The 25,943-nt window shown below is 33.0% G+C and overlaps 2 protein-coding genes across 38 annotated transcripts in view; both read right to left on the minus strand.

Annotated features, from left to right (window-relative positions):
- LOC109802929 (stomatal closure-related actin-binding protein 3) overlaps window positions 1-17,049 on the minus strand; it is a 34,310-nt gene extending 17,261 nt beyond the window's left edge. For 3 of the 37 annotated variants that reach the window (XR_014433636.1, XM_083074078.1, XM_083074076.1), the window contains exons 1-5: window positions 16,806-17,049; window positions 16,639-16,734; window positions 16,520-16,560; window positions 15,460-15,530; window positions 14,799-14,867 (exon numbers count right to left, since the gene is read on the minus strand). Coding sequence is in view for 23 of the 37 variants with exons in the window: in XM_083074078.1 (XP_082930204.1) it covers window positions 14,830-14,867; window positions 15,460-15,530; window positions 16,520-16,560; window positions 16,639-16,734; window positions 16,806-16,904 (345 nt within the window). In the remaining 14 variants the exon portion in view is untranslated. The other 34 variants (XM_083074086.1, XM_083074084.1, XM_083074083.1 and 31 more) reach the window with 28 other exon arrangements.
- An 823-nt stretch (window positions 17,050-17,872) lies between these two features.
- LOC145957600 (alpha-L-arabinofuranosidase 1-like) lies at window positions 17,873-23,623 on the minus strand. Its single transcript, XM_083074068.1, has 15 exons — window positions 22,636-23,623; window positions 22,324-22,439; window positions 22,085-22,235; window positions 21,602-21,671; window positions 21,139-21,284; window positions 20,971-21,016; window positions 20,807-20,859; window positions 20,577-20,721; window positions 20,264-20,382; window positions 20,068-20,139; window positions 19,859-19,962; window positions 19,689-19,745; window positions 19,342-19,543; window positions 19,004-19,150; window positions 17,873-18,906 (listed from the first exon to the last, which is right to left on the minus strand). Exons 1-15 carry the CDS (start codon window positions 22,711-22,713, stop codon window positions 18,811-18,813), a joined length of 1,602 nt encoding a protein of 533 aa, XP_082930194.1. The 5' UTR covers window positions 22,714-23,623; the 3' UTR covers window positions 17,873-18,810.
- Between the last annotated feature and the right edge of the window lie 2,320 nt (window positions 23,624-25,943).

Here is a 25,943-nt window from a genome sequence, read left to right on the forward strand (position 1 = left end):
TAATGTGACATCAGTGCAGAGGATTTCTAGGACAGAATATTTATATGGATTTGGTATTGTAATAAATGTGTTTAAAATTGTAAACTCTTAAATTTTACCTTTCAAGTTTTATTTTTCAGTCATTTTCTTATATTGAAGAAAGAACAGTTTCGAAGTTTTATGTGAACCCTTTTACGAACCCTTTGAAAGTTTATTCTTCTTAATTAAATTATATTATATATGTGTTGGGGTAGTAAGGGTGTCACAGGAACGAGACAAATTAATCTCAATCTTTTTTAAAGAGTTAGTTAAAATTGATTCAGAAATATATTAAAATCGTAATATATATTCATATTAAATATTCAAATAATTTTATATTTACATATATTTTATATCATTTTAATTTATATATACATATTTGTTTTAGAAATATTATCTTTATAAGTATATTATACGTACATAATTTTATTATTCTTTTTTCTTTAAAAAAATATGTTTCCCTCGAGAAAGAGAAAAAATGACTATCATTATTTAAAATAAAAAAAAGACGTTGAGATAAATCTATAAATAAATAGATTAAATGGCATTATTACACTGATAATGTTTTTATAAAGATTAATTATTGTTATAGATAATATTGAAAAAAAGTTATTGCATATTTATAAAGATAAATTTTATAATTATTAAAAATGTATGATGACTATACATAATCACTGTCGAGTGAAGTCTTGGAGGATAATTTAAAAATATTTATTTTTGGACAGTAAATGAATAATTTTAAAACATTAAAAAAATGAATGAATGAATGAATGAATAAAGACATAAAACATAAAATGAAAATATTATATTTATCAAATATAATTGATTAAAGAAAAAAAATATTATATTTATTAAATACTTTTAAAGGAAATATTATCTTCACACTTATTTTTAATTATTTTAAAAGAAAAATATTTAATAATATTATATTTTAAACTAATAGCTGTCATTTTATGATTATTAACAATGTTATAACTTCGAAGTATATAATATCACAACATTTTAATTTTGCAAAGTGCATGGAGAACTTTAAAATATAAAAATGGAAAGTGAGTACAGACGGAATTAACCAATATCTCGTGTTAGTAATTGAAACTTGTAAAAAAAAAAAAAGTAATTGAAAACTTAAACGTAGTAAAAATAAAAAATTATAAAAAAAAGTAATTGAAAATTTAAACATAGTAAAAAAAGTAAAATATATTGAAAATAAATAATTAAATATTCAATACAATAAAAATGTAACATCCTATTTTTTAAATAAATAATAATTAAATTAGAGTAATTATATATAAAAATAAATATTGTAAAACCTTGTTATTATATACTTTATATTAATAACATTTTAGAAACTATTTTAATATTAATGTATTTATTTTGGAATTTTTTTATTATTTAATTAATTATATGAGCTCTATTTTATTTATGAGATATGATTTATAATTATTATTTTAATTAGTGATGCATGATGTATTTTATAAAATGTATTTTTATTAATAAATATGCTTATGTTATTTTATTAAAGGAAAGAGGTGTATTTTAATTATATTGTATTAATTATTTTATGAGGAGAAAGAAGGACATGATAGTCATTTATTTATTACCATTATTAGAGCCGTCAAAATGGGTCGGGACCCGTGGGCCAACCCGACCCACCTTGAAAACGGGCCGGGTCGGGCCAAAAAAATTGGAGTTTTATAGTAGGTAAGTATATCTCAACCTGGCCCACTTTGACCCGGCCCACCCGGGCTGAACTCGTGGTGGGCCGGGTAGCCCACCAACCCACCATTTTTTTTTGTGATAAAAATTTAAGTATGATTTGTAGTTAATTTTGTATGATGGGATATTAAAAATTTTTATTTTAGACTTTTATCATGATTTATATTTAATTTTGTATGATGAGTTATGACTTATGGCTATTAATGATGCTAATTTTATGATTATTATGTTAATTTATAATTAATTTATAAGTAATTTAAAATTTTTAATTTTGTTGATAATTTTTTTTTTAATTTTTGGTGGGCTGGTGGGCTGGCCCGTATAACCCACCAACCCGTGGTGGGCTGGGCCGGGCCAAATTTTTTTTGAGAAAATCAAAAGTGGGTCGGGTTGAGTTGGCTCATTTTTAAAGTGGGTCAAGGTAGGTCGACCCACATGGGCCGGGCTAGCCCGTTTTGACAGCTCTAACTATTATTATTATTATTATTATTATTTATTTTATTATTTTAAGAAGGAAGTTAAGAGAAATTATCTTACACTTCATTTCTTCTAACTTCTTCCTTACTCATTTCTTTCTGCGCTCTGAAGACCAAGGAGAACTTAGAGAAGAGGAATAACCGAATTTTTCCCATGCTTTGACTTCTGTTCCTCAAGGTAAGTGTAGAGTGAGAAACTTCATTCGGGGTGTGGGAACATCTATTGGATAGCAGGCCCCAATCCCTTGCTTGATGCATGCTCATAGGATCAGACAAATTTTGAATATTTTCTGTTTTGGTGTTTGATGTTTCTGATGTTTTCCTTATTGGATGTTGTGCATGAATATGTAATTAATTTCAAAAATTGGTATGTTGGTGAAGGATTTATATCACTGTATTCTTGGCAAGTGGACCAAGTTTCGATGTAGTATTTTAGTATCGTTCACGGGAATTTGTGATGTTGGTAATTCCAATTCTAATGATTTATAGAGTAAAATCAATATGATTGAAAGTTGATTTAATATGAATTGATTTAAAACAAAAAAGTAAAATCTAGAAGAACAATTATATAACAAGTGGATTGGATTCAATTGTACTTGCTAACTCTTAAATCTTCTATAAACATATATGATTTTAAATTCATTACTTCCATGTTCATAAAGTGACTCAACAAGATTCCTCAAATTTGAATTCTAAAATGATTAATCTTAAACATGATTTCTCTATGCTTTAAGATTAACACTTTGCATTAAGAACGACAACTTGAACCAAGGTGGCTAATCAAATCCAGTTTATTCCTAGATCAAAAGATCGATGACTATGTACAAGATTCATTTCAGGTTTTGTAACAGCCCAAAATCGCTGGGCCAGAGGCCCAATTGATTGCCCGGAATGGGCCGTTTCAAAAGTGAAACGGGCCGTTCCGGAATAAGAAAAATGCCCAAAATTGGAGTAGCATAACGGGCCGTTCTGGTTTGGAGAACGGGCCATTCTGCTGGGATTGAGAACGAGCCGTTCTGGTTTTGGGACGGGCCATTCCAGTTGAGAATTTTGCATAGTTTCGAAGGGTCCTGAACGGCCGTTCCACTTTTGGAACTGGCCGTTCCGGTAGGTGAGCCTGAAATCCTATAAATAGCGCCCCTCACCTCTCATTTTCACACATCTCTCATTCTCTCTTTCTATTATCTTCTGTTCTCTCTTCTTTCCCTCTTCTTCTCTCTAAAGACCAAGGGGCATTTAGAGGAGGAGACCAAGAGATTCCTGTTTTAGTTCAACTGCTGTTTATCCAGGTACGGGAGAAAAAAGGATTATTTATATGTAGAGTTACATGAGGGAATTGGGTAGAGGAAGAGCCCTTAGGGTTATGAGTAATTTTATAATTATTTCTGTTTGGAGAATTAATTGTCTTATGTGATTCTGTATATATTTAGGACTATAAATATATGATTTGTTTGTAAAAAATGATGTTCTGGGAGAGAGAACGAAATTATAGAAAAGTGCTAAGTTAGGTTGTGAAAAATTGGATGATTTCTGTTTGAGGAATTGATGATCCCATTAGATTCTGTATGTGTTGAGGATTATAAATATGCTAATAATTTGTAAGAATGATGATCTGAGAGAGGGAACGAAGTTGTAGAAAAGTTCCTATGAGCTAAGTTTTGGAACAATTGGGGATTTTACTGTTTATGTTGAAATTATATTAAATTGGTAATTCTGTTGAGTATTATATTAATTTATGAATATTATTGTTATATCAATTGATAAAAATTGATGATTTATATGTGAATTGCTTGAGGTGTATGAAGAAAAATTGGATGATTTCTGTTTGAGGAATTGATGATCCCATTAGATTCTGTATGTGTTGAGGATTATAAATATGCTAATAATTTGTAAGAATGGTGATCTGAGAGAGGGAACGAAGTTGTAGAAAAGTTCCTATGAGCTAAGTTTTGGAACAATTGGGGATTTTACTGTTTATGTTGAAATTATATTAAATTGGTAATTATGTTGAGTATTATATTAATTTATGAATATTATTGTTATATCAATTGATAAAAATTGATGATTTATATGTGAATTGCTTGAGGTGTATGAAACCCTTATTTTGTTGGACTTATCCGTTGTGTGTATGTAATATGTTATTGAGCTATAAGATGAGATGTGATGAATGTGAATGAGATGTGGTTATGGTTCTTCACACCTATGACCAGGGGTGAGCACGGCCCGAGATTGTTACATGAGTATCGTGACCTTGGTTAACATGTCAGGGGTGAGCACGGCCCTAGGTTAGGGGTAACGTGACCTTGGCACAGTGTCATATTAGGGGTGAGCACGACTCTGGATTGTTACGTGGGTATCGTGACCTTGGTTAACATGTCAGGGGTGAGCACGAACCTGGGATAGGGATAACATGACCTTGGCAAAGAGTTATATCAGGGGTGAGCACGACTCTGGATTGTTACGTGGGTATCGTGACATTGGTTAACATGTCAGGGGTGAGCACGACCCTGGGATAGGGATAACGTGACCTTGGCACAGTGTTATATTAGGGGTGAGCACGGCCTGAGATTGTTAAATGGGTAGTGTGACCTTGGCATAGTGTGAAGTGCAAGATTTGTGATGATTTGTGTGATTGAGAATTATGACGTGATGACGATGCAAGATTGATAAAGTTATGATACATTGAAAAGTTTATGAATATTTTGTTAAGTATCGAGTTATAATGAGATGATATGTTGTGTGTTTGTATGTACTTTACATATAGATGTTTTCTTTTCTCACCGTACAACTTTGTGGATGTTTTAGGTGAGGAAGATCTGGCTGCGAGTGGCATCTTGAATGCCAACAGTTAAATTAGGGGTATGCTCTAATATTGTGACATCGAGGCAGAGGACTTCTAGGGCAAAATTTTTATATGGATTTGGAATTGTAAATATCATTTTGAAAATAATTTGTAAATTCTTGTGTTTCATTTTCTAAATCATTATTATTGTGGTTATTGAAGAACGATTTTGAAGGTTTTATGTGAACCCTTTTTACCATTGTTGAATATTTTATTCTTTAGTTAATTACAAGATTTATTTAAATATGTGTTGGGGGTAGTAAGGGTGTTACATTTAGTGGTATCAGAGCAGGTCGATCCAATCGGCCGTGAGTTATGAGTTTACTATGCTTATTTGGTAGATGAATGATAGAATGAATCGATTGTCAAATTTATTGATATGTTAGTATGATAATTGTTTTTGTTTGTCGTTATTTATTTGTGTGTACTCTAACAATGTTTTGCATTATGATGATGATAATGATGGTGATGTTTCCCTTGTATTGTTATTGTTGTGCTTACACTTATATTATTTTCTCATAGTTTGGCTGAAAGACATGATATAGCTTAGTTGATGCTATTCATGATTGCTTATTTGTTTTGATACTTCTTGCTTATGTAAGAAGTAGTGGTTGAGTGGTATCGCTCGTGTTGTGAGCATATGTGCCAGTAATAGTGGACGAAGCCTTGTGCTAACCAACTAGAACTATTAGAACCTTGGACGTGGGTAAAACATTGATTTATCGAGTCTATTAAGAGTTTACGATTGGTGGAATTTCTAAAAGCTATAGTTGTAGTGATTGAATCCAAGAGGTTATGTGTTGAGCATTAGAGCTTTGAGCATTCTTGATGAAAGTTCAAAGTATTGGTGATTTCCTTAAGTTTTGATACTTGCATATTAACCTAGTTAGGGTTAGGTTGCATGAGGATTTTATTTCAGTTATAAGTTTTCTGTGCTGAATGTGTGAGTTGATTTGGTTTAGAATTGTAGTGAAAAGCTTGGATATGAGCTTAAGGTGGAAAGAAGTGATTTTGGAATGGTTGAGGTATTTTGTGGGATGTTAGTACACTATTGCTGTATGGTGTAGGGAATATTTTCGTTGCAGTTTTGTTGTGCCAATATCAGTACCATATTGACAGATTTAGATTTTATGGTCTTCATAAAAGTTGTAGTCTTGGGAGTGATCTTTTCAATGGCACTGGAATCAGGTAAAATGAAGGTTTAGAACTCCAGTTATAGTTATTTTGGTAATCAGAGGCTAGTTGTAAGCGTTAAATATATCTGTTGTGATTTTTGAATTGTTAGCTAAGAAGAGGATCTATTCATAATCTCATGTCTTCATAAGAGTTATAGCTTATTCTTTTATCTTTCTTTTGAGATAGGATTGAGATCATTGAACAAGTGTAACTCTCTAGGTATCATTTTCCTTGACAGTTATTGATGGGATATGTATGCTATCATGATGTTTTTGAGTTACTAGGCAATGCAAGGATAAAAATGATTTTGTTATGATGTTCTGAGGTGTTGTCATGTGGATTATAAGGTTGTTCAAGGTTGTATGATGCTATGTGGTAAAGTTAAGTTCATGCACATGTTATATGGTGTAAAATAGTGATAGATTTATATATATGATTGGGAAGGATATATATGAAGGTTTAAATAGGTATTCTAATATGATTTGATATGCATGTATGTGGATATGAGGATAGATGACCTTATGGATTAATTAGTGAATGGTTGTGTGTTTAGTGAGATTGACCTTAAGATGTGATATCATCATATTAGAGTTAATTCTGAAGATATATCCAAGATAGATTTAGGCTAAATTATCTAAGTATGATTTTTGATTGTATGAGGTGAGTGTTCTAGGCCTTGTAATTTCTTGCGCAGATATAACGTAGATCTACCTATGGTAGAAGTTGTGCTTAAGTGGGAGATACCAAAAGTTAATTAGTGAGGTTAAGAGTTTTATTGAGATAGTTTATAGGAAATTTATTGAGTAAATTTTTAAGATAGCGGTTCACGGTTTAGGCTGCTCTCGTTTCTCTCGTCGCTACTACGGGAATCGCTGTTGCTTTCTTTTCCTCTGGTTATTAAGATGTTTCAGTTCACCGGGTTGTCTCTTGCCTACCCATGGATTCAGCAGTAGTTCGAAAGGTTAATCTATATCGGGCATTCCTGGACCTATGCTTATTTTTTTTTAACTCCCCAAAGCATTTCGTCGCTTACTTCTCTGGGTCGCTTACTATTACCTTTGACTGGATTGACTAGGAAAGAGTTGCCTTTGTATGGGATAACAAATGTGAGAGTAGTTTTCAAACTCTTAAGGAAAGATTGACTAGTGTTAATATTACCGTATTTTAGTAAGTATTATGTGGTATATAGTGATGCTTCTAAGATGGGTTGGTTGGAGTATGGATGCAAGAAGGAAGGATAGTAGCTTATGTGTCTAGGTAATTGAAAATTCATGAGAGGAATTACCTTACCTATGATTTTAAGTTAGCAGTTGTAATATTTAGAGACACTGCCTATATGATTCTAAGCTTGAGGTAATTATTGATCGTTAGAGCCTTAATTATCTGTTGACTAAAGGAGTTAATTATGTGACAAAAGAGATAGTTTAATTTCTGGAGGACTAATATTTCAAACTTAGTTGTTAATTGAGTAAAGCCATTGTGGTGACTGATGTTTTGTGTATCAGAGAGATGAATCCTTTTGGCTCAAATTAGAGACTTAAGTTGGGCTTATAAGGTTACCTTTAGTAGTGTGAGACTAAGTATGACTTGAGTAACGAATGGATTGTTGAAGGAAATTGGAGAAGCATAATTAGTTGATTCATTTTTGGTGACAAGATATAAGGCTATAGGATAAGGTGATGGATGAGAGTTTGACTTGGGTGTAGATGGAGTTTGACTTAGGTGCTTGATCTTTAGAAATGATCATAGAAGTAAAACCAATATTGTGGCAGATGCCTTGATTATGATGACCTCTGATATATCATTTTTGATGATTTAAGGGTTGGATTTGATTGAAGAATTTAAAGACTTATGCTTGGTGTGTGAGATTATCCTTAGGAGCATTGAATTGATTATGTTGAAAGTGACTAGTGAATTAATGGATGAGATTAGAGAAGACTAGGAGTTAGAGCCTTTCTTAGGGAACCTAGTGGAGAAGATTGATAGAAGTATAGATAACCATTTCTGAGTAGAAATCGACGTTGTTTTGAGGTGCAAGAACAAACTTGGGTGCTTAGTAACTTTGAATTAAGAAAGATGATTTTAGAGGAAGACCATAAGAGTACTTTTAACATTCATTTAGGAGCTACTGAGATGTATCGGGACCTTAGGAAGATGTATCAGAGTGGTGCAGCAGAAGCATGGTGGCCTAAGATAAAGAGAGTAATAGAGTAATTTGTGTACCTATGTTTAGTATGCTCGAAGTCTTTAGAGATTTTGTAGCCTTTAGACGTCTCATTTTGGAACGAGACAATGTGTGGATAGGCCTTAGTTGTGGGTTTGTCTGAGGTGCTTAAAGAATTGATTCTTTTTGAGTTATAGTGGATAGACTCATAAAGTTTACTTGTCTTACCCTTGTTGATAATAGACATTCTTTAGAGAAATTGATAGAGTTGTACATCTATAAGGTAGTGAGGTTGCATAAGAATTAAAAAGTAAGAAGCGAAGAGTCTACCATTGCAAAATTTTGAGGACGAAATTTCATAAAGGAAGAGAGTATTGTAACAGCCCAAAATCGCTGGGCCAGAGGCCCAATTGATTGTCCGGAACGGGCCGTTTCAAAAGTGAAACGGGCCGTTCCGAAATAAGAAAAATGCCCAAAATTAAAGTAGTAGAACGGGTCGTTCTAGTTTGGAGAACGGGCCGTTCTGCTGGGATTGAGAACGGGCCGTTCTGGTTTTGGAACGGGCCATTCCAGTTGAGAATTTTGCGTAGTTTCGAAGGGTCCAGAACGGCCGTTCCACTTTTGGAACGGGCCGTTCTGGTAGGTGAGCCTGAAATCCTATAAATAGCGCCCTTCACCTCTCATTTTCACACATCTCTCATTCTCTCTTCCTATTATCTTCTGTTCTCTCTTCTTTCCCTTTTCTTCTCTCTAAAGACCAAGGGGCATTTAGAGGAGGAGACCAAGAGATTCCTATTTTAGTTCAACTGTTGTTTATCCAGGTACGGAGGAAAAAAGGATTATTTATATGTAGAGTTACATGAGGGAATTGGGTAGAGGAAGAACCCTTAGGGTTATGAGTAATTTTATAATTATTTCTATTTGGAGAATTAATTGTCTTATGTGATTCTGTATATATTTAGGACTATAAATATATGATTTGTTTGTAAAAAATGATGCTCTAGGAGAGAGAACGAAATTATAGAAAAGTGTCTGTAAGTTAGGTTGTGAAAAATTGGATGATTTCTGTTTGAGGAATTGATGATCCCATTAGATTTTGTATGTGTTGAGGATTATAAATATGCTAATAATTTGTAAGAATGATGATCTGAGAGAGGGAACAAAATTGTAGAAAAGTTCGTGTGAGCTAGGTTTTGGAACAATTGGGGATTTTACTTTTTATGTTGAAATTATATTAAATTGGTAATTCTGTTGAGTATTATATTAATTTATGAATATTATTGTTATATCAATTGATAAAAATTGATGATTTATATGTGAATTGCTTGAGGTGTATGAAACCCTTATTTTGTTGGACTTATCCGTTGTGTGTATGTAATATGTTATTGAGCTATAAGATGAGATGTGATGAATGTGAATGAGATGTGGTTATGGTTCTTCACACCTATGACCAGGGGTGAGCACGACCCGAGATTGTTACATGAGTATCGTGACCTTGGTTAACATGTCAGGGGTGAGCACGGCCCTAGGTTAGGGGTAACGTGACCTTGGCACAGTGTTATATCAGGGGTGAGCACGACTCTGGATTGTTACGTGGGTATCGTGACCTTGGTTAACATGTCAGGGGTGAGCACGGCCCTGGGATAGGGATAACGTGACCTTGGCACATTGTTATATTAGGGGTGAGCATGGCCTGAGATTGTTAAATGAGTAGCGTGACCTTGGCATAGTGTGAAGTGCAAGATTTGTGATGATCTGTGTGATTGAGAATTATGACGTGATGATGATGCAAGATTGATAAAGTTATGATACATTGAAAAGTTTATGAATATTTTGTTAAGTATCGAGTTATAATGAGATGATATGTTGTGTGTTTGTATGTACTTTACATATAGATGTTTTCTTTTGACACCGTACAACTTTGTGGATGTTTTAGGTGAGGAAGATCCGGCTGCGAGTGGCATCTAGAATGCCAACAGTTAAATTAGGGGTATGCTCTAATATTGTGACATCAGGGCAGAGGACTTCTAGGACAAAATTTTTATATGGATTTGGAATTGTAAATATCATTTTGAAAATAATTTGTAAATTCTTGTGTTTCATTTTCTAAATCATTATTATTGTGGTTATTGAAGAACGATTTTGAAGGTTTTATGTGAACCCTTTTTACCATTGTTGAATATTTTATTCTTTAGTTAATTACAAGATTTATTTAAATATGTGTTGGGGTAGTAAGGGTGTCACAGGTTTTCAAAAACGTTTTCCAACAGAATTCAAAACCTAAAAATCATATAACGGTTGATCAAATCAATATAAGCATTAAGAACAGAATCCAGCACAAGTAATGAGAGTGAAATACATATATATTTAAGAACTAGAATAGTTAGTAGTTTCACCATATCCAATCCTTAAGAGTTTATTCACAGCCATGCATGTGGAGAGTTCTTCATGTTGATTTAAGCTCCACCGCTGCAGCTATGAATCCACAGCCATGGCTGTGGAGACTCCTTCATGTTTAAGCAATTTACAACGTTGTAGCTGAGGAATCCACAACCATGGCTACAAGTCTCTAGAACCTCAATTTTTGCACTCTAGGTTTCCACAGCCATGGCTGCAAAACCACAGCCATGGCTGCGACTTTCTAACCTCCTGATTTCACTCCAAATTCTCACAGCCATGGCTACAAAACCACAACCATGGCTATAGAATTCTATCTTCCACAATTTTTCTACAAAAAAGGGAGAAAATTACCATTAATTTCTACTACTCTTTTATCTTCTAATTTTACCTATTTTTAGAGTTAAAAAGCATCAACCTATTTACATTTTGAAAAAAAGAAAGAAAGAGTGCTAAATCATAACAAAAATATATGTATAATAAGCACTCAACATATGTTTTGATGTGGATTAGAGTACAACGGGAAACCCTATGAGAAACAAATAGGGATATGATCATTTGAGAAGAATTAAAATGTTTAATGTGAAATTGAGTATGAATTCGTGTTCTAGAAGTTATTTGAAGTAATTGTATCGATTGACACTACTGCAAGATGTATATTCTTCATCGGCTCTCTAAATTCATCTACATCGGTTCTAAAACCGATGTAGAATAGAGCGACGTAGAAAATGTATATATTTTTACATCGGTTCTGAAAAATCGATGTAGATTGTATTTTTTAAAAAAAATCATGCTTATTTTTGGTGAGAAGTAAATTTAACCTTGAATGTTGCACATTTAACCAAACAACATGGACAAGAGAAATCTTCCGTAACTGCAATCCAAGCTTTCAGTTACTATATAAACTGATTGCTAGTAAACATTGATATTTAGAAGAAAAAAAAAGAGTTAACTATCAGTTATAGAGTAATCTCAGGTGGCAAAAACTAATCCTCAACCAATGAACCAGTAACTAATTATTCTAATCAAATCAACATAAATATAATTGACTATAATGTGAATATTCCTATATAAATGTTAATACTCTAAATATCCCCCTAAGCTAAAGCTATTAAGCTCTCCGCTTGTTACAAATAAACCCCTAAACCTCGAGAAATAGAACCACCTAGAGCGAGTGGTGGGACTAGAGGAAGATGATGATGAAGGGGCAGTTGATGAAGAGCACGAAGTTCATATTCCATCACCATCACCTGAAATAAAAAAATACTCATATTTCACCATTATGAAGAATGTGACACCCTTACTACCCCCAACACATATATCGTAATAATGTAATTAAACTAAGGAAATTAAATTTTCAACATAGGTAAAAGGGTTCACATAAAACTTCATAACTGTTCTTTCTTCAATATCCAAAATAACTGGAAATAAAACTTGGAAGGTAAAATTTAAGAGTTTACAAATTGTTTTCAAAAGACAAGGTATAACTCAAAATACATATAAAAATCTATATCCTAGAATTTTCTGCCCTGATGTCACAATATCAGAGCACACCTACAATTCAACTATTGGCATCCTAGATGTCACTCAAAGTCGGATCTTCCTCACCTAAAATATCCACAAATTGTACAGTGAGAAAAGAAAGCATCTATATATAAAGCACATAAGGAAAACGCAACATATTGTATCATTATGACTCTATACTTAATAAAATATTCATAAACATTGCAATATATCATAACTCGATCAATCATACATCATCATCACGTCATAATTCACAATCACACCAATCATCACAAATTTTACACTTCACATTATGCCAAGGTCACGTTACCCATTTAACAATCCAAGATCGTGCTCACCCCTGATATAACACTATGCCAAGGTCACGTTTCCCTTATAGAATATCTAGCTCAGGAACGTGCTCACCCCCGACATGTTATCCAAGGTCACGATACCAACGTAACAATCCAAGGCTGTGCTCACCCTTGATATAACACTGTGCCAAGGTCACGTTACCCCTAACCTAGGGCCGTGCTCACCCCTGACATGTTAACCAAGGTCACGATACCCATGTAACAATCCCGGGCCGTGCTCACCCCTGGTCATAGGTGTGAAGAACCACAATCACATCACAATCCACACAATTCTTACAATTAACACTATGTCAAGGTCACGCCACAACTGACATAAGTGATACGTGTTAATTATCTCACTCATCCCACATCATGTCAGGGTCACGCCCTCCCTGTAGCATCACTTACCCAAAGGCCTTGCCATCCCTGGTCATTGATGTGAGGAACTACAATCACAATCATAATTACATCCATACAACATCTCATCTCATAGCTTAATTCCATATCACATACACAATTCCATATACACAATAGATAAGTCCAACAAAATAATACCTCAAGCAATTCACATCTAAATCATCAATTTTTATCAATTAATATAATAATCAATGGAATTACACATTTAATATAATCTTAACATAAATAGTAAAACCCTCAATTGTTCCAAAACCTAACTCACAAACACTTTTCTACAATTTCGTTCTCTCTCCCAGATCATCATTCTTACAAATTAAATATATATTTCTAATCCTCAACACAAACAGAATCTAATGGGATCATTAATTCCTCAAATAGAAATAATCCAATTTTTCCAAAACTTAACTTACAGACACTTTTCTATAATTTCGTTCTCTTTCCCAGAGCATCATTTTTACAAATTAATCATATATTCATAGTCTTAAATACATACAGAATCACATAAGACCAATAATTCTCCAAACAAAAATAATTATAAAATTACTCATAATCCTAAGGACTCTTCCTCTACCCAATTCCCTCATGTAACTCTACATATCAATAATCCTTTTTTCCCCCGTACCGGGATAAACAGTAGCTGAACCTACACAAGATCTGGTTGATCCCCCTCGCTGGGTTCTCCTCGATCTGAAGTAGAAAGTAGAGGGAAAGAAGAGAGAGTAGAAGAAAAGAATCAGAAAATGAGAGGTGTGCTTTTTGAGAGTGGTAGAGAGCTCAATTTATAGGCATCAGTCTTCGCCGGAACGGCCCGTTCCAAATCCGGAATGGCCCATTCTAGACCCTTAAATCATGGGTAAAAATCACATCCAGAACGACCCGTTCTCAAACCAGAACAGCCCGTTCTGGTGTGCATTTATTACTCACAACGGCCATATTTTGGAAATGGCCCGTTCCAAGCCCATTCCCATTTAGGGTTATAGGAAGTTTTAATAGTTTGGAACGGCCCGTTCTAACTTGAGAACGGCCCGTTCTAGGCTACTAATTCACATTCATTTTGGTAGTTTGGAACAGCTCGTTCCAATTCCGGAACAGCCTGTTCCAAGCTACTAAATTACCCCTATACATTTATAAAAAATACCAAAATACCCTCAATAAAATAAAATAAAAATGAAAGAAAAACTAGGGTGTTACAAAGAATGGGTCTTTAAATTATGACATGCCTAATCGCACAGGTATTGGTAGTTTGGTACAGGTTATCCAAGATGTTATGAAGTTAGACAAGGAAATTTTAATAGATTTAGGATACAGCAGATTATATTAATTAACACCAACAATATTAATATATTTATTTACACAAAGATTAATATTAACATGTAATGTATTTTAAGATATGTTATGGCCTATTTTACACAATTCAAATTAAATTTCAGCACTTAATGACATTTCTATGCATTTCAAATGTTTCGAAATCAATATTTCCTATTTGTAAGGTTTCAGGGGAAAATGCGATATCCAAGCATGGTGTGAGATATGTGAAAGTATAAAATTTTCAAAAAAAATGGAGTGTCAATGCTTCTTGTCAACATATGGATTATTATTATTATTATTATTATTATTATTATTATTATTATTATTATTATTATTATTATTATTAAATAATAATAAAAATGCAATATAGTGAAATTAAACAAAAACTATCAGCTACAACAGTATTGAGGAAGCAAAAAGCAATTCACCTTGCTTGGCTGATGCAACAATTTGATTCTTCTAGCCTCTTGAACCTCTTCTATTAGTCCATCCACGTCCTGTCAATGAGGAAAAACAGAGTGTATACTTTACGTGCTAAACATAACAATAGCAACATAATATCAATAAAGCATCTTTAGGAATTTTCCATATTAACTAAACAACAAGCAAATAAATATATACAGGGTAGTAAAAAAACACAAGCTTGTTCGTTTACGCATTAGATTTTTCACATGTATGAAAGTTTAAAATTTTCTAGGTCAAGTTTGTATAGGTGATGAGGAAACTAACTTCATAAGAAGTTCTTAACGTATATAATTATATATAAGGTCATTTTAGAAAAATGCAAAATTGTATTATTTACATATTATTTTCTAGCTGCATCCTTCATACAGAGAATAAACCTCTCTTTACTATCCTAAAATTGTATTATTTAATAATTCTTTGCTTATTCCCATACATTTGATTCTCCTGTGTACATTGAAATTATTAGTGTAAAGTAAAGCTTGATTATGAATTCATTAATGCAAAATTATACATACATACACATATAATCGTGTAATCAAACAACATTTTAGTACTTGTGGTTTAGAAGCTTGGGAAGCTTTTTCTTGTTCCTCAAGTGCCTCCCCAATTCTTAGCACCACTGACCTAGCACTTTGGATTTCGGCACAGGCAAAAGACTTTTCTTGATTAACCAACTTTTTAGCATCTTCAGAATCCTATTGCAACAAAGATGGATTCAGATTTTTTTTGTAAACAAAAATCAACATATTTGAATGGAAGAAGAAGAAAATTAAAGCTAATTCAGAAAGCCCTGGAGAAGTAAAAATAGTTGCAGAGCTTATTAGTGTTTAAACGATATACCAGTACTACTAATGAATAATTATCACCATTGTTTCAATGCATTATAGAGGAGAATACAAATGACAAAATAATTTTCAGAGTGACTAATTTCGTTCCATTATATAAAATGTCAAGGGACCAATGTTGATCTTGTGAAAGGTGACAGGAAAAAGAAGGAACCAAAGGTGCCCTTCTGTGGGATTGGAATGCCTTATGCAATAAAGCTTGAAACAGGTTAAGACTATAGCTTTTGGTTTTGTTTACTCAAGCAACCTAGCCTAGTTAAGACTGAAAGGTTACTAAATCAAATCAAAGTAACAAAACACGAGAAGAAGCCACTATTATAAGATTTTTGTTTCATCACAGGGTAACTAAGCAACAGTTCCCCTATTTGGTTTCCCCACGAGATTAAGTGAGTTTACTTGATCAAGGGGACATTTGGATTGTTGTTTGAACTTTACAACTTAACATCCAAACTGTGAAGCATTATTTTAACAATGCGAGTGGCCAGGCAGTATTTGGAAAGAATCCAAGTCTAATTACTCATTTAGTCTTAATGATTGAATAGTCTTTACGTTGCAGTTCCTACAATTTTGACTAAAAACAAATTAAAAAAGTGTATAGGTAAGAACTAAAATGAGTAGATTCTGACTATTGGAACTAAAACATAAAAATTGTGCAAGTAATTCATGATAAAACATTTAGTATGCCAAGAATTTAAAAATGTGTTTACTATTCCTGAAGGAACATCATGAATTAAAAAATGCTAGGAACGTACTATGAACATAATTTAATATGCAAGTTAAAATCAGAAAGTAGTGGAAGTAAATAAGATAATTGTGAGTAAATGGAAAGGAACGCGTACAAGATCTGCAGCATCCCCCTGACGGCCCAATACTCCAAAGCCTGCAAAGAATCATTCGATTAGGAGCATGAGTAACAGCGTGAGAGTGTTGATTGTAACTAAGGGAAACGGAACGGAACCTTGGAGAAATTGAGTATGAAAGACCATTCGGTCTCGGCGAGGACGACGAAAGCCGCTATGATAACCGCGTAATAGTAGAATATGCTATCAAAAATCTGAAAGCGAGTGGTGTCAGACGGTAACGGAAAATAAGAAACGAAGATTGAGAGAGAGAGAGAGGGGTTACGTCAGATGCGTGCTTGAAGGAACGGACGGCGGAGAGGACGTTGACGGCGATGTAGAGAATGGCAGCCAAAGAGGTGAGGACGCTGAAGCACCTGCACATTACCAATAAAGGGTCTGCTCTGTTTCTAATAGTGAGCGAAGACGTCTATGAAGGCGAAGACGGAGGAGGAAGAGAGCGAAGAGGCCTTGGCCCCGAGTATGCTTTAACCTAGCGTGTTCGCGGGGCACATATGAGGGGCTCACTTCTATATCGGTCAATCATAAAATCGATGTAGAATTGCTTATATTTACATCGTTTCTCCTCCCAACTGATGTAAATATGTTTGCATTTTCTATTTATTTACAAGTTTGCCACCGCATTTATGATTTACACCGGTTCTACTAAAATCGATGTAAATATAGCGATGTTAAACAGTGTTTTTGTAGTAGTGTGGATTGCATGCATATGTGTTTTAGTGTGAAAATCGCGTGATTGCGAAGTCTGTAATCATAGGTTCGCGTGGAGGACGCTGAGTGTAGGGAAGTTGAGTTAGGCTTAGGAAAATTGGTCAGGCACAGGAAAGTTGTGCCAGACATAGGGAATATGAAATGTGAATAAGTGACATGAGACATGATATGATATGACAAGTTAAATGTTGAGTCCATGGATTTGTGAATGTGTTACATGCATCATATGCATTTATGTGACGAAGTACGATATAGAGTACACTGTTAGGGAAGGGCCTTCAGATGAAATATCTCGGAGGAGTCCTAAGGGATAGCGCGGTTTGGAAGGCTCAGTTCTGTCTGTTTGTGTGCATGAGATGTATTGCGTGGCTTCACTATCCCGACGAGATCTTAGCAGTACATCCTTCTTGTTGAGAGCGCACGGTTGAACCGTCATATACTCCTAGACTACTCCAAGTATGTTGTTTTGGCAACATACCAAGTGATATGTGATTATGAGACACGTGACTCGTGCCACATGCATGCATTTAAGAGTCAAGTCCATGACATCATTGCATGATAAGTGATTGTTTATGTGTTGTTATTTATGAATTGTACTTGTACCTTCTTTTATGATTGTTATGTGTGTTGTCTAACATTTATTTCTATGCCTGAACCTGAGTGAGATGTTTCTAACTGACCTGCTGTAAAATCATTAACCACCACCATAGCCCAAATGAGCCCCCTTTTCTAGTAGCTCAAATAGCCCCCACAAAAATTACCAGACAAAACAAGAAAACAATATAAAAAATTAAAAATAAAATAATAATAATAATAAAAGCTTCCTTTATTGCTTTTCATTTCATGATTTTGAAATTTAAAAAAAAAAAGTTATTTCATCGGATGAAATTTAAATTGATGTAAAAAACTCTTTTTTACACCAGTTTTGATTTAAATCAATGTAAAATAAGTTTTTTTTACATCAATTATTTTATAAAAATGTCATTATATATATTATTTTCTACCTCAATTATGTAATGATCGTTGTAGAATATAGACAATGTCAAGTGATATTTTTGTATTAATATTTTATGTTTAAATTTTGTTTTATTTTTAGTTGTTGATTGATCATTTGATATTAAAAGATAATTAAAGAAGAGAAAATTTTAAAATAAGATTTGTATGAAGACAAGGACTAAAGACATGGAGTTGGAAAACAAGCTTTAGTTTTGATCCTAGTTGATATTTTACTTGGTGCGCATCTATATATGATGTCAACAAAGCGGTAGTAAAATTGAAAAATGATTTTAACTTTCAATTTTATGATCTCAAATAAAAAAGAAAAAAAAAAACTTATAGTTTGTTCTTCTTGTCATTTAAAATGCGAAAAATATAACATAAAATAAACGGAAATAACATTCTTCTTTAATTAACACAAACAGTTACATATTTTTAAGCCTTGACAACGGAACTCAGTATAATACTCGCACATCTTCGTGCTCAAACTCTTGATAATAATACATTTCCGCATAACGTAAAAGATAGGCCACAAAATCGCTTGCTTCGGAACTATCTTCTTATCAAATTAACAAATCCAATGATGTCACTGAATAGGGGGAGAGAATCACTTTCACGTTACTGCCAACCTTCCCTGGTGAACTTGTTTGTGGAACCACCTGTATTTAAAATGAGTAGCCATAAATGATTAATGGCATAGGTTTTTACTAATTTATGTAATGTATCTAACACAAGTACAGCAAAACCAAATTGTACCTTCTGCGGCTCTGAGAAGGAGTTCTCATCCATTACTTGGTTAGATGTAAGGACTGTGGCTTTAGTATCATAATATTGTTGCACGGTTGCGTTCAACCCAATTATAGAAATGCTAAGGCTCTCACTTGCTGTTCCAAAGTTTACTACCTGCAGAAATCAATTATTACTCCAGGTGAATATAGTGATAGATAAAATCATTTACACCAAATATAAATGCTAATCGAAGATGAAAAATGAACTAGACCTAATCTAAAAGATGCTCATATTTGTTTCACTTTCAGACATTGCATATAACAATAGTCAGAATTTCAGTTTAGTTGAAAAAGGACACCTCTTACCTTTATTCTTAGGTAGTTTTTCTTCTCTGTAGAATTTTTCCAAATAATTGCAGATGCAATGAGTTTATTGGATGAATTAATTGTACTGAGTGTTGAGTCAAGAAATGTTGCTCCACTGGACTCAATGAAAAGTTTTTGCACCCAATAGCTTGGAGTTCCATAAACCTGATATGAGTCGAACACAATTGCATCCGGAACCCATCTACATTGACACGTTTACACAATCTTGTGTTATTATGGGAACCATATATGTTGAAATCAACAATAATTCCCGACAATAAATTTTCAAAGTTCTTATTCTATGTTAAAGAGTATAAGTTTTCAAGGCAAAAGCATAAGAAAATTACCTCCTGTCATTTATATTTGAGAACAGTGGTGCATAAGAAACCATATCGACAACATCACTGCATCGGAAAAAAAAAATATTATATGTAAGAAATAAAAAACTTTATATGGTTAAGTTGAAAAACTACACAAAACACAGTACATTAAAAAAAGTTAAAACAAATTCGTAAACCTGTTTTTTTCCAATCCAATGAGAAACGCAGCTTCAGCCACAGCAGCCAAAAGACTTCCATTTCCAGCATCTTTTCTCCACACCGCATATTCACTAACAAAAGCCTGTAATCAAATTGAGCACTCATATATCAAATGACAGATAAATCAATATCGATAAATGATGAATTGGAAGAGTTCATAAAAATTTAAAACTGAAATTAATCAAACCTTTGGACCAGATCGTGATGTGTGATCGAACTGAGTAGACTTAGAAAACATGCCATTGGAGTCTGTGTAAATCTAATAAAAATAAAACATTAAGAAGGATGTGAGTAATTGAAAAACACAAGACAAGAAAACACTCTTGCCAAAGCTGAAGCAACAAATGAAAGTTCAATATGTAGTATCAGAATGTTATCATTACATGATAATCGAACAAATCAGCTGGATGATTTAATGGTTTAGTAGAAGCATCGCAATTTGAGATAATTTTAATATCAGGGTAGGCATATCTTATAGCATCATGGAACCTAAGGTAATTTCCTGATAAGAAACAAAAAGTCAAAAAAATTAAATTAAATTAACAATTGAATTAATCAAAGTCGATCTTTATAATCGTGCAAAATTTCAAAGGTGATCGATCAGTCGTATAAAACAAGTTTTCATGGTTAACATATATATGAAGATTGCACTAAAATATGTGCTCACAGGATGATAAACACAATAAAATTGCATACCTTCATAATTAAAAAGACCACAATCTTCATTTCCAATAGCAACAAATCTCAAGTCAAATGGCTTAGGATGTCCCATTGCAGCTCTAACAGAACCCCACTTTGACCTAGGAGAGCCTTTTGCAAATTCAATGCCATCGAGAGCGTCCTTTTAATGCATAGATTTTATAGTAAATATAAAGATATAATTCATAATTAACTAAGAAGAAAAGAGCAAGGGAAGAAAGTTGTACTTGTACGTAAGGTGCTATGTTTGATGTATTAATTTCGTCATGGCGACTGATACCTAAATGTGACATTTAAATTAATTAATTAATAAATAAAAATTCAAATACTTGCATGTGATTGTTGAGAACAAATTTCAATTGGAGTAAGATGAATGAATATATATATATACCAGCGTTGAACACCCATACGGGCAATGTACCAAGGTCCTCTGTTAGCTGTTAAAAAATATTAAATCATTATATTAATTCAATTAACTAAGTAGGACAAATGGTGTAAAAAATCAGAAGAAAAAAATAGGACAAATTCAATTATGTTATATATGTAAAAAGATACTCACTTGGAGATACTCAAAATAACCGATTCCATCGTCACTCCAATAGTTCCAAATATCATTAAAGTGTCCAGGTCTCTCTTCCCATGGTCCAACAGTATCTTTCCACTGATATTTGTTTTGCAGATAATTACCTTCAACATAAGTGCCACCTAATGCATCGCCATTCACAAATAGAGTTATTCCAATGGTTACATGGAATTCGACATAAACCCTTGCACACAATGCCCTAATTACATGTGAGCTGGTGAATACAACTAGATCAGTTTCAGCAGCTTTTTTTCCACCATGATACATTCTTTTTAATTACTTATAACTGTATAGAAACTGATTTGTGTTTTTACAAATTTAATTTAACTGTTTAGGTAAGAATGCAGTGTATATTGTTCCCCAATATAAAAATATAAATATATAAATAAATACATTGTATGACAAATCCTCACTCTGAAATCATAGAATTTCAACATACCCGGAAATCTAAGAATTTTTGGTTTCAAATCTGCAACCATTTGGTAAAGGTCCTTTCGGAAGCCATGACCCTGTGACAAGAGAAGAGTGAAATGATATCAAGGAAAAGAACAAACAAAATATAATGCACTGCCATCATTGGGTATTGAGAACTTATTATAATAATTATTAATTATTTTATTACTGAGAACACGTGAAAACTACTACTATGATAATTAATTTGAATAATTCCTTCCTTAAGATTTTTTTTTGGGATTAAATTACGATTGTAATTTAATGTGAGATCAAAGTTTATTTAAATTTTCAATAGTAATTAATTACCAAAATTTTGGGTGAACTATTTTTTCCCCAGAATAATTGATGACACTTTAAATTATTGTAAGACAAAATAATTAATATTATATCTTAAAAATTAAAGTACTGGGGTTTTCATCTTTAGCCACATTTGTTGATTTATAAGGTGTGATTCTTTTATTCTACTAACCAAGTAAGTGTCCAATGGCAATGCTGACACTTGGTCTAACAAATAAACCCCTTGGATGGTAGTGGTTATTTGAAGACTTGAAATATGATTAGTAGCTTTTGCTTCCACTATTATCTCCACCCTGTTCCATTTTGCACCTCCATAACCATACCTGTCAAGAACCATCACAACAAATAATCTTATGAATATAGGTTGCAGAATCTCTACCACATGTCTTCTAAAGAAAAAAAAGAACTAACTTGATATTTGATGACACTATGTTAACATCAACACCCGTGAATGAAAGTTGAAAATTAAGTTTTCCTTCTGATTTAACATGATAGACCACCTTGTACCTCTTCCCTTGCTCGATATTCTGATGATCATTGAAGAAAAAAAAACTTTTAGAAAGATATACATTAAACTAATAATAAATTTGTCATTTCTTAAGAAAAATAAAGGTGTGACATTATTCAAGTCTTTATTTTCAGATTCATTTCTGCTATATTTAAACTTACATAATAAAAAGAAAAAATATGAAAAATATTTATATGTATTAATTATTTTCTTACCATGCCCCAGTAACCAGGGTTAGAGACGCCAACGCCACCAGAAGGGCAAGGTGTGTAACCACCACAGTGCACCACCATTTGTAATGCAGCTTTATTACGCTCAAAGCAAGATGAACGGTTAATTGATACAGAAATCAACGATTCATTTCCAATAATTGTCCAAGGATAAATATTTAAGGTATTGTTTGGGCCTCCAGCTTCAAAGCCTAAAATTAGATTGATAATAATAGAAAAATATCACTTAAAATATATTGAAATCTAAATGAAACATTGAACTAGGAAGACAAAGATGAAGAATTGTTTTTGGGATATGGATATAACCTCTGTTGCTAACAAGTTCTGCCCACAGTCCCCCGGCGGCAGCATGATTAATCTCCTGAAAAATAAGTTCAAAGAAATTGATGACCATTTTAGAAATTGAATTTTTTTTTCTTTTTTTCTGATACTTGTTTTCTATAGGTTCATCTCCTGAAAAATAGGTTATTATGTAATACATCTTTAGAAATGAGTTTGGTTTACCTTTCGTGATTTGGTCTATATTTGGTTTATTTAATAAATAAATTTTGTAAATATTTTAAAACATGTCTTTAGCTAAAAGGAAATTTTCAAACTCCAAATTAGTTTCATTTGCATTCATTAGCAATTTTAAAGTTGAATATTGATGCCATGCATGCAATGCAAGGAGAATAATTTGTTGCATTACCTCGAGAAATGCTCCAAGAAAGGTGTCAGGAATTCGCCTTGTAGTGGCTTTGGTAGCAGCATTTACAACTAGCGTTGAGTTTGCATCAACGTAGCAATACTGAAATGCTAGAAAATAAATCACCAAGGAATACAACATAACACCCAAGGAACCTTTGGAAGAACAAAACACCATTTTTTTCAAGATTTTAAATGACAATCTGTGATGATATCCTTGTTTAACGAAACGATCGTATATATAGGCAACGAAATTATATAAATTGTAAATAAAATTAATTGTCTTAAGGGAAAAAAATAATTTTAAGAAAAAAAAAACTAAGAAAAAACTACTTTTACTACTTTAATTACTTAAAATAATCTTATCTTACCGAATCATCTTCTGTATTAGTTGGTTAAAAGCAAAAACGTTAAATACTTTCATATTTTAAACTGATACTTATCTAAAGTCTAAACTATTAACGATGTACGTCATACGTGAACTGTCAGCGAAAAAACATGGAGGATAATTTCAAAACATTTTGTTTTTGATAACTGAATGGATAACTTTAAAACACAAAATTGGAAAATGAATATAGGCTTTAAAACATAAACATGGAATTAAAGAATGCAAGTGGAAAGATTCGTTCCAACTTACATGTTGTAACAATAATGTTTTGTTCCATCAACAACAAATCATCCACTCATAATATTGATGAGCATAAATCCTTAAAAAATTTACTTAACTCGGTAATAGGATTCCATACTTAATATGGTAATGCACTAAAAACAATGGGTAATAGTCTCTCCATGAAAACATGACAATCATGACTTTTCATTCCATAAAACTTCCTTTCTTCTATGTTTACGCATCTATGCAAATTTGAGACATAATCATCAGACATTTTCAACTCACTAACCCATTTGCAGACAACCTTTTTTTGTTCATTGGATAAAACAAACTTTGCCTTAGGCTTTAACTCTTTTCCATTAGTATGCACTTATAGTTCTAATTCACGTCGTCGACAATGCTCTTTCAAATCTTTTCTTGCATTAACATCATCTTTAGTCTTATCTTTGATGTCCATCACTGTATTAAAGACATTAACAAAGACATTTTTCTTTATATGCATCACATCAAGATTATGTCATATTAAGTTGGTTTTCCAATAAGGCAACTCCCAAAAGATGCTCTACTTTGTCCAATTATGAGACACACCATGTCCATCACATATACAAGGACTAACCTCAATTATTTTTGGGAGACAACAAACTTGTTCCCATACTTCATTCTGTTGTGTGGAAAACCGCAAGTGTACGGTTGTCGTCAAGTAATAAATATCGAATCACAGGGACTACGTGTTTGACCTAGAATTACTAGTATTTTAATTTGAATTTTAAAACAGATGGAATTTCTGTTTTGAGATGATAAGATCAGATTTGAAGGTAAAAGAGATAGTAATGCAATTAATGAATAAGATAAAACTTTAAGATAAGATAAGTAGATTTCCGGGAATCTAGGGTTCGCACAAAGAGTTCCAACATTATTGAATTATTATTTTCATTAATTAATTCTATTCCATCTTGAAGGTAGTCTTAACCTAATTTAATCCTTGCACCTTCTCAGGCTACGAGGACGTGTTTAATTAAAATTAATCCCTACTCTCGTGGTAATTGCGTTCAATTAAACCCGTTAAGATCTTTGTTAATCTATTGCTCCTCGAAAGCTTAAATCTACTCTCGTGATTTAACACTCAAGTCTATTCCTTTAGGTTCCGATAATTAGGTTCTCCTCTCAGTTCATCCCTAATTATCTATGATTATGAAAATTAAGATTAATTGTTTATCATAATTATAATCAAGTTCTCCTCTCAGTTCATCCTTAATTAATGTTATTATGAAAACAATAATATTAAAGTTCATATATAAAATATAAAAGAACAGATCAAGAATTGGAATAAAATTAAGAAACTGAATAATGCATTAATAAAGAGGTTCTCAGAGGCTAAGCCCTGATCCCAGAAAAAGGGAAACTACTCACAGGAGTTCATAGTAGTTCTCCAAGAAAAGGAGAATAAAAGAAAAGCAAACCTTAGAGTCGATGGCACAGGCGCCCAACCTTCTCTCAGTGTCAAAAACTAAAAAACTGTCTCCGAAAACAAAAGTGTTGTTCTAGGCTAACCTCATCTAATTTATAACCTAAAAGGGTAAAAAGGTAAAACTACCAAGATAAAAATTACAAAAATAAAAAATAAAACATAAAACTTAAAAAGCTGGGACGCGAAGTGAATCACGGCCGTGACTGAGAATCACGACCGTGATCTTCTCTGGAGCACATTCATTCACCAAATCGACGCGAAGTGAATCACGGGCGTGATTGGGAGTCACGGCCGTGATTTTCTCTGGTGAATCACGGGCGTGATTTAGAATCACGGCCGTGATTTTCCCTGTAGCTCAGCATTTCCTCTTTAATTCTTAAATCTTGATCCTGCTCAGAGAAAACACAACACATACCAAGAAAAGCATAAAATAGGAAAATGATATAAAAATTTATTAAAAACATGAAAGATATGCATGATTATGCTATGAATTCTTGTGAATTAAAGTGCTAAAATACGAGTAAAATACAC

Source organism: Cajanus cajan, chromosome 4 (genome assembly GCF_000230855.2).
Source record: "Cajanus cajan strain Asha chromosome 4, NIPB_CcT2T_4, whole genome shotgun sequence".
Lineage (NCBI taxonomy): Eukaryota > Viridiplantae > Streptophyta > Magnoliopsida > Fabales > Fabaceae > Cajanus > Cajanus cajan.

Bases quoted from the DNA above. Each gene is read 5' to 3' on its own strand.
- LOC145957600 (XM_083074068.1), bottom strand. From the start codon at position 22,713: ATGGTGGTGCACTGTGGTGGTTACACACCTTGCCCTTCTGGTGGCGTT. The intron at 21,672-22,084 runs GTTAGTAGAATA...CTCTTGTCACAG, and splicing joins TGCCATTGGACACTTACTTG to GGTCATGGCTTCCGAAAGGA. The intron at 19,544-19,688 runs GTAATTTTCTTA...GTGTCAATGTAG, and splicing joins TCAAATATAAATGACAGGAG to ATGGGTTCCGGATGCAATTG.